The sequence below is a fragment of the Solanum stenotomum genome, chromosome 9, assembly GCF_019186545.1.
Source record: "Solanum stenotomum isolate F172 chromosome 9, ASM1918654v1, whole genome shotgun sequence".
NCBI classification, from domain to species: domain Eukaryota; kingdom Viridiplantae; phylum Streptophyta; class Magnoliopsida; order Solanales; family Solanaceae; genus Solanum; species Solanum stenotomum.
Window position 1 is genome coordinate 10,505,376 of NC_064290.1, and position 11,184 is coordinate 10,516,559.

The 11,184-nt window shown below is 35.5% G+C and overlaps 2 protein-coding genes across 2 annotated transcripts; both read left to right on the plus strand.

Moving 5' to 3' along the window:
- Positions 1–3,569: 3,569 nt before the first annotated feature.
- On the plus strand, positions 3,570–4,781 carry LOC125877262 (uncharacterized). Its single transcript, XM_049558609.1, has 4 exons — positions 3,570–3,670; positions 3,756–3,847; positions 4,292–4,475; positions 4,587–4,781. Exons 1-4 carry the CDS (start codon positions 3,584–3,586, stop codon positions 4,779–4,781), a joined length of 558 nt encoding a protein of 185 aa, XP_049414566.1. The 5' UTR covers positions 3,570–3,583.
- Positions 4,782–6,699: 1,918 nt separating this feature from the next.
- On the plus strand, positions 6,700–9,448 carry LOC125877263 (bax inhibitor 1-like). Its single transcript, XM_049558610.1, has 5 exons — positions 6,700–6,813; positions 7,097–7,240; positions 7,316–7,407; positions 7,493–7,641; positions 9,393–9,448. The coding sequence occupies exons 1-5, from the start codon at positions 6,700–6,702 to the stop codon at positions 9,446–9,448; spliced, it is 555 nt and encodes a 184-aa protein (XP_049414567.1).
- Positions 9,449–11,184: the final 1,736 nt, after the last annotated feature.

Consider the following 11,184-nt stretch of genomic DNA (forward strand, 5'->3'; position numbering starts at 1 on the left):
CTAAGTCTACTGAGAAAGAAGAAAATCGGGATCTCAGCCCAAAGTAACTAAGATAATCCATCAGACTCCACCCAGCCAGCAGTGCACTCCCAGCCCAGCTAGAAAGAGTGACCCTAGGGGGCACCCAACCAAACAGTCCACTCCCAGCCCAGCTAGAAATAGGGACCCGTGAGTGAGGTAGATATCGCGAGTCGTCCTACCATGCAGTCAGCTCCCAGCCCAGCTAGAAAGAGCGACCCGGGGACACCCAGCCAGCAGCACACTCCCAGCCCAGCTAGAAAGAGAGGCCCGGGGGCGATCGCCAATATCACCGAGTCTACCCAGCCAGCGATACGTTCCCAGCCCAGCTAGAAAGAACGACCCCAGGGGTGATGGTATCTCCAATAGGATCCAATCCCACAACAACCACCGTGGAACGCCGTCCACTCTAGGAAATCACAGAAAAGGCTCCATGCCTATACTATCTCAATCCCACGCCTCTAGTGATGCACCAAATCTTCGAGAATGCGCCGGAACCGCAGAATGCGAGGGAGAAGATACAGAAGTGCAGCAAGCAGCGATAACGCCTAATCTAAGGCTCAAACTATCAGACTCAAGTCTGCTACTCCAGTCTACAAGGAGCTAAGTCATCCGAACGACGTCGGCAGAAAGTCAAGGCTATCCAGCCCACACGGGTCATAAGTCTAAGGCAATGTTAGCCTAACCTAGACTAAGGACATCATGCTTACGGTTAAGGATGAATAAGTCATACGATACAAAGCATGCAAGCATACAATAACATTTAGCACATAGACATGCAACTCTACTAAACCGGATAACATGATACTATACCCGAAATATGGCCAATCGATTCTAACATGAGGTATCTAATCAAAGTAAGGTAGTAAACTGGTACCCACCCCCCAATTCACTCAAATCGACATGTTTTTACACAATTAAGCTCAATCTCAAAGAAGGAAAGTCGTAGCCTACCTTAAGGCCGATCGCACGCTCTCCAAATCACTTTACCGGAGTTTTCCCTTTCCGAACAACCTCGAAATGTTGCCCCGCTATCAAAAATAGGTTCACAACGTTACTACAGTCATTTAGACACCAAAATCACAACAAACGGAGACGGGTCAATTTTGGAGTCAAAACGGGAATCGTGGGACCCGCACCGAACTGTCCGAATTTGACCCCGTCAAGAGACCCTAAACAGCACCCCAAACTTATGTCCCAAAATGGAACACAATTCGAGGCTCAAAACATAGCAAAACCAACAAGCAAGAAACCACACTTTAATCAATTAAAATAAACCCTACAGCAGCAGTCCAAAACTCAAAATAAATGAAAATCAAAAGGTGACCAACACTCTTTGAACACTCTACGATGAAGCCACGACAATTCTCAACACGTGGGATTTCGAATCACCCAAAACCGAGCTAAAATGAGTGAGATATGACCAAAACAAAAATACCAAAAATAAGGACTCGAAAAAGGCACTGCAGTCAGGTTTTATCACGAAATTACCTCAAACGGGAACCCCAAACCACTATCCGAGCTCACCAACGCGTTGCCCTTGAAAAATCTCACAACTTTTCCTTTTGAATCGCCCAAATCGGTTGAGAGATGAGAGAGTTAAGAGAGTTTGAAGTTTTGGAAATATTTCTGAAAATCTGCATTATATTGCAGATTTTCTGCAATTTTTTCAACAACTAAAAACCCCGACGGGGTACTCCGATCTCGTTCGGAACCCCGTGCACGCAAACGAGATATGTNTTTTTTCGTTTTGAAAACAAGGCAGTGTTTTTATTAAAAAATAATTTTTTTAACAAAAAAAGCTGAAAAGGCAGTCTAATTAAGAAAAGATTTTCGAAAAAAAATTTAGGAAAACGCGGCCAGGGCAGCGATTTTCTAAAAAAAAGTTTTTACAAAAAGCTGCCAATTTTTTTTTTCTATGAAAACGCTGCCATAGCAGCGATATTAGGTGGAGGCAAAAAATTAGAGTTAAAAACTCGCTGTTGTGCCAGCGATTATAGTGAAAAAAAAGAAAAAAAAAATTAGACAAAAATCGCTGCCCTGGCAGCGATTTTTATGTTAACGGAGTACACGGCGTTAATATGTGTCAGAGGAAAATCGCTCCGGCAGGAGCGATTTTGCCGTTTTGGTTCTAAAAAAATATGATATGCCCTTTTGGAATTTTTGGCAATTTTTTTTGCCCTTTTGGCTCCGGACTCATCCTATTTGTGCAGATTTCCCAACAGCACCAATAAAATGTACACCATACGGTAAATAAAATTTGAATATTCTTTTGCATGGTTGATTACCTTACGCCATACAAAATCTTGAATAGAATGAATACACATAAATTTTCTTCAATTTCTTTTTTTTTTCTTCAAGTTAGTGCAATAAAGACCATGGACTTTGACTTCATTTAAATATTTTAACTATAACTTATATCAATTTAACACCTGAACAAATGGTAAATTCTTCTTAGTAAACACTTTCCGTTCAAATTTATTAAAAACAAAATAAAATTGTGTGTGTTCTCAACTGCATATAACTTCTCAATAATTCACCAAAATAACACGTTTTATAATTTGTTACTCTAATGAATGTTTTTAGGGATGACAATGGGGCGGGGCGGATGCGGGGCAAACCTGCCCCCGCAAAAGCTCTATCTCACCTCGCCCCATTGTCATCCCTACATATTTTAAAGCTAAAGCATCACTTACAATAACGTTTTAGGCGAGAGTTCTATATATGTAATGTAGGAGTTAAATCTAAAATTTACAATGACAGTTATTTCTAAATCAATAGTTTCACGTTTCGGAAATTAGATTACATTAAGTAGATGACAAACAATTTTATTTATATTTTGAGTGAAGCAACACGATAATATTAATGGAGGAGTCTGAATTTTCTTAGTAATGAGTTTCAAAATATAAAGAAAGTAAGCATACAAATAAATCAAGAAAATTCAACATCTAGTATCAATATTAATAAAATAACAATTTTAAAGCATAATTTTCGAGACCTTCCTTCCTATTTACCTTAGAAACACATACCTCCCTTGTGATTTGAAATATTACATTCACCACCCTTATAATTCTCTAATTCACACAAAAGTTATTCCTAAACGTTCCTGCCAATAACCTGAGCGTGGAGACGAAACTACCCCGGTCTTATTTCCAAGATTCAGCTTAAAACTGAAAGGTAAAATCGTAAATATCCCAAAAAGGAATAACGGTTAGTAACGAACTTTAGCAAAAACACAAAACAAAGCTCATTTTCCTTCTCTCTGCAAAAAAGAAGAAGAAGATAAATTTGTTAGATATGAGATTGCAGATCATTAATGGTGTGAAATGGTACTTCAATAGGAATTGGAACCGAATCGACATGATGAATTTCAATGAAATTCCTGAGCAAGTTCACACAACCTTGATGAAGGTAAGTACATACATTTTGGAACATTTTTGCTTCTGCCTCTAAGTATTGGATTTCCCCTTTTCCTCTGATTGATTAGTTTTTTGCTCAAAATAAATATAGGTCTATCTTATTCTCTTCTGTGCCATGTACTACTCACTTTTGTATCCTTCATGCAATGGATCTCGGTAGCCGGGGGGAAATTCACAGTCCTTTCTTATGTAACAAGTTTAATCTTGTTTACATTATTCCACCAGGGAGAGTGGTACGTTCATGATCAATGGCTTGTAGATTTTGTTGAATTATTTTTCAAGTCACTTCTTATAACGTAAATCTTATGTCTTAGGCAGAACACAAGGTTCTTACTCTCGATGTTGGCTGCCTATTCATTCGGTGCTTCTGTTAATGCTTTTCCAAATTATCTCTTCGAAATCAAGCAACGGTATGACTCAAAAGATGCTAAATATCTGTTGTTTAAGTTTTTTCTTTTTTTCTTTTTACTGCTTTCTTGTCATATCATATCATCAAGAACCTGATTTTTACTTTCTTCAATTGTGTAGATAGAGAGATTGGTGTATACTTAATAATCATTAGATTTACTAGAATTCCTAAATGGAAAATTGTGTAATAAGGACTTGTGCCTAAATGTGCTGCTCTTTTTCACAAGATAAGGGTATTGGAGAGGATGAATTTAACATAATACATAGTCGTTTTGTATCATTCTTGCACAGTTTACTCGAATTTGTGCATTCTTGGCTAATGTAGTATGTTATAACACATTTGCTTGCTCTGTACCTCTGCTCCTTCTGTATGTGTAGTTGATTAGCAGCTTGTTGTTCCCTGTTCCATATTTGGATAATCTTGACATTCCATGCTTGTTCTCCAGCATTGTTCTCAGACTTTTGACAGGTATAACAATTGGCTCTGGAAATTTATTGTGTAGAGCCATCACAGCTAGGAAAAGGAGTGAAATCTACCGCGGTTGCATGAAATATTGTTTTGTTCTACCGCTCTATGCCTTAGTTTTCATTGTTTTGGACAAGAGTCGCTCAGCTCTTTTGGTGATAAAAGTAAGCAGTTGTATGCATAGAATGTGATGTCAGTCATTTTGAACTCGTTGATTCTAGTTTGTCTAATAAATGAATAATATGACTTGACTTGTTGAATACTGCTTGTTGTAGATACACACTGTGCAGATATTGTTCATGGGGTATCTTATGATATATAGCCAAGAAATATTGTACGATGCAGACTTTGGAGATATTAACTCCGTCAACTGCATGCTCACCGTCTTCTTCCATTTACCGGGCATAGTCATCCATGCTGCAAGGCTATACCTGCAGGGTGCAGGAATTGAACAACATGAACACAATTAAAGCTGATGCAGCTTGGAAGTATAGAATAAATAGAGAGTAGAATATGCAGCTTACTGTAAATGATGGGCATATATTCCTTTACGTCTACATTTTACTGATTGAATTTGAAATTTGTTAGTCTAAAGTAAACTGCAGATAAATTGTTCACTATCAGTCATGGCTTGGAGAGAAATCAAATTTTCAACTCCTTCTCTAAACTCCCTGTACAAGTGAAGGGCTTGTAATTATGAACAAATGGAGCTTACTTTCATTTAGGAACAGTCAAACTATGAACCCCCTTCAACAGACTTGTATAAAGGTTCTTTTGGTTAGGATAGCTCTTATGATTTAGTCTCAACTCAATGATCATGTACAATCTGGGATGCCAAACTCAAATTGTAACTTTTTGCACATCAATGATCAATGGAGACTCAATTCAAATTTAAAAAAAACAATAAAGTAATAATAAGTAAAGTGCAGTAAGAAAATTCAACACGTGATGTTTTTATACTAGTTGGGACCAAGAATGGATCTAACTCCAGTCCCTTGGGTTGCAAGGGTGTTCTCTTCTAGCTTTTGTGATGTTGAAATGGTAACAAGTATAGATCCTAAATCTACACTCAACTCTATTTTTTTTTCCTTCTTTTCAATCTTTGCTAAAAGTAGAAGAGTATGAGTATCTTTTAAGCTTTTTTTTTTTTTTTACCTTAAAATTTCTCAAAGAGTTCAATTAAAAAATTGACGGAAAGTACAAAGAGCTAAATTTGTAAATTTGAAACCATAAATGGACAGACTTGTAGTTTGCTGCTAATCTTTATAAAAATAACAAAAATAAATTAACTTCATTTGAACACTGGTTTTACCCCACTTCATTGCTAATGGTTTGATAAAGAGAGTGAAATTGTACGTTCCATTCATCCATAGCTGTATACTTCTTCATCCCCTTTGAGTTGTCGCTACTTTCAAATAATTTATTTATTTGGTCAACATGATCAAGGCCCGTCTCAACAAGTTGGGGACCCTAAAGCCAAATTTTATAGAGAGGTTTAATGAGTTTCAGCAACACTTGAGTCCTTATATTCTTCAACAAGTCTTCGATATAATTTCGAATGAATGGATCATCCATGACTAACGGAGAATCATTGTTCCAAATCATTAACTCGAATTTTTTTTCTACATTGTTGTTGTTCACAAGTTGGGTAATGTGTGAGCCAAGTCAATGTGGAAACGTCGTCTTCAATATTAGTACACCTATAAAATTAGTAATATTCAGGATATTCAAAAGTCAAACACAATTATAAGACCCTAGACATAAGATTAATAAAATATTGATATATGTTTTTAAGCAATGTGATTAATTTATAAAACTCAAAAGAGGAAAAGAAAACAGAAATTCCCCATAAAAGTTAGTATTTCTAAAACTTCCCGCCAACAATCTGACAGTGGCGGCTCTACAGCTTCGAAAAAAAGGCAACTGCCTTAGGCCCCAAAATTTGAGGGGCCTCATTTTTTAAAAATACAATAGGTTATACATATTTTTTAAAAAAAATATCGCTTATAATTTGTAGAAAATATAATTTTTCATAAAAGAGCAAGGAAGTAATAGAAGTTTGATAAATTATGAGTACTATGTCTCAAGAAAGATTAAATAATTGGCTATAATAAACTTCATAAAAAAAATATATTCTAATTTAAGGCCTCCATTCGGATTTTACTTTAGGCCACCGATTTATTAGAGCCGCCCCTGCAATCTGAGCTTAAAGACGAAACTACCTCCGTTTTTTTTCCAAGACTCAGCGTATAACTGAAGGGTAAAATAGTCAAATCCGAAAAGAAATAACGGTTTGTAATGAACTTCAGCAAAAACACTTCTCTATATAAAACCAGAGCTCATTTTCGTTCTCTCTGCAAAAGAAAAAACAGAGAAAATTTCTCAGAGATGAAAGATGAGGCAATTAATGGTGTGAAACGGTACTTCAATAGGAATTGGAACAGAGATGATGTGATGAATATGGATGAAATTTCCGACGAAGTTCACTCAACCTTGAAGATGGTACATACATCCTAACACTTAAAATTTTACTTTCCTTCTACTTGATCACGAACGTAAGAATAGAGATGTTGCAATTCATGAAACTATTGTCAGATTTTTCTTTATTGTAATCTGGTTTAGTACTACGTAATAGCCAATTAAAATATGATCATACTAAATCCCCAATTCTTATATCGTCATCGTTCATCAATTTCAATTCTCAAGAAGATTTTTAGGCATTACCAATAATGAATTTCAGTTTCTTACAGTTCAGAAGATTGATTTGTTTTTGCTGAAAATATAGGTATATCTTAGTCTCTTCTGTGCCATGGTGAGCATTACTTGTGGATCCACTTTGCAATGGATCTTGATAGCTGCGGGGAAATACTCAGTCCTTTATTATGTAGCAAATTTAATCTTGCTTTACCTTACTCCACCAGAGAGAGTGGTACGTACATGATCAATGTCTGTTGAATTATTCTTGAAGTTGCTTCTTATAATGTAAATCTTCTGTCTTATGCAGAACATGAGGATCGTAACCTCGATGTTGGCTGCCTATTCATTTGGTTCTTCTGTTGGCTTCATTTTCAATCTTCTCTTCAAAGTCGAGCAACAGTAAGACTTAAAAGATACCAAACATTGTTTAGATATCCGTTGTTCGAGTTTTCTAATATGAATATGACATTTGGTTGTTCTCCAGGTTTGTTCTTAGACTTTTGGTTGGTATAACAATTGGCATTGGAAATTTGTTGTATCAAGCCATCAAAACAAAGGATAGGAGGGAAATCTACACCGGTTACCTGAAATATTGCGTTGTTATCAGGGGTGGATTTACATTGAACCAAGGGGGTTCATCCCTTCGTCGAAAAATTACACTATATATATAAAGATTAAAATATCAATTTACGTGTATATATATACTATTGAACCCCCTGAACATACATACACCAAAGGCATAGCTTAGTGGCGTTGGGGGTTCAGGAATTTGCTCTACTACACGCGAGGTTGTGTGTTCAAATCTGGGCAGAGGCATATTTTTATCAGCTTATATTTTAGGCCTTTTTTAAAAAAAAAATAATAATGCAATCAGAAAACGATGNCCCACCCACCCCACGAGGCCCCGTTCCTTGTGACCCCCTACCTCGCTAAAAAAAGTACACATTTGTTTATCAAAATTCATTTACCAAAATATTCATATAAACTATTCAATTGTTTACCTAGTATTTATACTCAATACAAATATGCCTATTGAAAATAATAAAATAGAAGTATTAAATAAATCAAACAAGAGTATTATATCTGTTTTAGTGTTTCCTTTTTTACCATTGCTAATCAAAGGAAATTTGTTGACCTTTTATTTCATGTGGTTCTCTTCGAAATATTAGTTTTTTTCATTGTAAAGCTTCACCTATAGTTTTTCATTTAAATAAGTTAATCCAAGTATTAAATTCCATCCAAGTTAGATTTAATTAAAACAAAAATAATTAAATACCATCCAATAATCAAGAGAGAGAGAGAATGAGTTTGGGCCTTTCGTGCCTAAACTTCTGCTGCCCAGAAACATGGGGCCAATTTTATTTCCTTTTTCAGCTTTTTTTGAAAAACATATGTTTGTTTTGGGCCTCTTTGTCGTATATCTGCTCCTTCCCCCTGTATATTAGCTTACAATTCTTTACAAGATTGACTCGAACAAAGTGTTAGATTTCAACCCAACGAAAATGCAAAGGGGAAGTCTCGATGGACTCATATGAGAGACGAAGAGAGTTCACATGCAAAGTAACAAAGGAAAGGGATTAGCATCTATTTTCTTCTATATTCAAGTAGATAAATTGATATATCAGTGAAATTATGATAAGAAGTGTAGAATACTTTCATAACTAAACCAAACATAAAATTTCCTTCAACTACCAAATAAAATGAGACAATGAGATGAGCTTGAAGTCAAAATATGTTATATCAACTAATAAAATATTAGCCTAACAATGCTTGTATAACAGGTTGTATATCCTGTGTTTATATGCAAAAGGCAGCATTATATATATAAATTTGTTAAAAGGGCAAAAAGCAGATAAGCTTAGACAATCAGCAACATACAAGAGTTGTGCCAAAAAGATGGACCACAAACAAAGTAGCTAGATGAATGATGAAGGCCATCTTTTGGAATATCAGAATAATAGATTGCAAATGTTAAATAGACATCATAAGTATTTTCTTATAGCTCTTATGGAACCATTTCAATATATGAGACACCTGTGGAGATATAAAAGAAAATTGAACAATATCAATGGAAAGATATGTTTTTTTGCTAAGGAAGGGATAGATGTGGAAGTAATCAGTGCTATAGACCAATCAATCACTGTAAAAATATCATTCTTGGAGAATCAGAAGCAAATGATTATCACTATGGTATCTGCCAAATGTTCTGAAGGAGAAAGACTTGATTTGTGGAATGACATATTTAGTGGTAAAGATACTAATCTTCCTTGGTTGATTGGTGGAGACTTTAGTTATTGAAGAAGATCTCATACAACTTCAGTGCACACACAGAGAAGGCAACAACGCTTCAGATTTTTTAGCTAATTGGTGTTTTAGTTTTGCAGGCTATGATTCATTTGCAACATTACCAAGGAAGGCTAAAGGCATAATTATCTTTTAGACAAACAACAAGTTCCACATATGAAAATCAAAAGACTTAAAAGATAAGCATCAGAAGAAATGAGACGAGACTTATAGTTCAGATACTATAATATTGTTTAACAAAAGAGACAAGCAAGATGGAAAATAAACAATCAACACAACAACAGCTTACAGGCAGTACATTTCAGACCAATTTGGAAAATAAACAATCAGCACAACAACTGCACCTTGTGGCGCGAGGCTGGGGTCTGGCATTGGGATTTGTCCAGCAAGCCCCTGTCCCCTTGAGCTACATGTTATGTTCTCCCCTTCCCCAACTTGGCGCATACGTCTTAGATTCTAGATATTTCCTTAATATATAATGTAAAATTGATGAAACGATTCTTGTATTACTAACCTAGTTACAAAATGATCTTGTAGATTTAGCAAAATATATTGTGGATGAAATGTTGACTCTAGAAGGTAATAATAAAATAGGCAGACTTTGGTGAATGGTTGAGACATAAACATTTTAGTGTCAAATCAACATAGAGATAACGACACATTGAACATGGGAAAAACCACCATTCTGGTTTGACTGAAACAAGAACTGAATGTAGTTGACATTTTTGTGAGAGCTAATTTCACATTATTTTCGTCAAATCAATAACTTACTAACTCAGTGACTTTACTATTATATTTTGATGTGGCAAAACTTTTTATGACATAATGAATGTATAAACCTTATTTCATGTAGTTAAAGGTGATTGGTAAGCTAAGAAAGGCCAATTAGCAGGAAAATTATGTGGTGAAACCATAGTTTGTAGGCTTTTAACACTTAATATAGTCGAAATATAAGGTTTTACTTAAGATCCACTAGGATATTTAGGCTCAGAGCTGCTGTATTCGGTATATCTACAATCCCATTGGGCATTCCTATTCTAGTTCTACTATCTATGTTGAATAACAAATTGATTCCCTGTTTGCAGTTAGAGCTCCTCAAATAAATATCGAGTATAGGGATAGCATAACTTGCTTTTTCTTCTGGATACATAATAGGAGAAGATGAATTTGGACTTTAGATACACGAGAAAATTAAATCAACCTAGAGATCAAATATAATTAAACAAGGTTGTAAAGGATCCAAAGTCATGGTGATACACAAATATTAGTTCAACAGAAATTCAAAAAAACACAAACAAGGAGAGAAAGAGAACTGACTGAGATTGCGAACAGTGGCATTGACTAAACTTCCCCATTGAACCTGGCCATAACCCTACTGCAAACCACTTTCCTTATCCGGGTTCGGGACCAGCTATTTGAAGCTACAAAAAGGTCAAACTCTTGTTAAATTTGTGAATCCATAATAGATATACAATAGTTGAACACAAAATTTGCCACAATAATGTGAATTTGAAACAATTATCCAAGCATCTGATTGAACTTTCAAATGAGAGAGCAACAGAACTGCAGATATTCAGAGAGATGAGTTCTTGAGAAAAAAAAAAGAAATCAGAATGCGTAAACAAATACTCAAACTTCGTCTCAGCTGGCAAATAAGCACTCCAACTTTGAGAGTGGCACATCTAGACACCTCAACTTGGTCTCAATTGACAACTAAACACTCCCAACTCGTTCTCATTGTGTCTTGTGGACACTCGATACATAAATTTTGGAGGTGTGTAGATGATCATTTTATAAGTTGGAGTGTTCATAGTTGAGATGTCTAGATATGCATACTCAAAATTATAATGCTTACTTGTTCAAGTATTAAAA

Excerpts from the sequence above, each read along its gene's own strand:
- LOC125877262 (XM_049558609.1), top strand. The coding sequence starts at position 3,584 with ATGGATCTCGGTAGCCGGGGGGAAATTCACAGTCCTTTCTTATGTAAC. Across the intron at positions 3,671-3,755 it reads TTATTCCACCAGGGAGAGTG|AACACAAGGTTCTTACTCTC; the intron begins GTACGTTCATGA and ends TGTCTTAGGCAG. Across the intron at positions 3,848-4,291 it reads CTCTTCGAAATCAAGCAACG|CATTGTTCTCAGACTTTTGA; the intron begins GTATGACTCAAA and ends CTTGTTCTCCAG.
- LOC125877263 (XM_049558610.1), top strand. The coding sequence starts at position 6,700 with ATGAAAGATGAGGCAATTAATGGTGTGAAACGGTACTTCAATAGGAAT. Across the intron at positions 7,241-7,315 it reads TTACTCCACCAGAGAGAGTG|AACATGAGGATCGTAACCTC; the intron begins GTACGTACATGA and ends TGTCTTATGCAG. Across the intron at positions 7,642-9,392 it reads ATTTACATTGAACCAAGGGG|GCTATGATTCATTTGCAACA; the intron begins GTTCATCCCTTC and ends TTAGTTTTGCAG.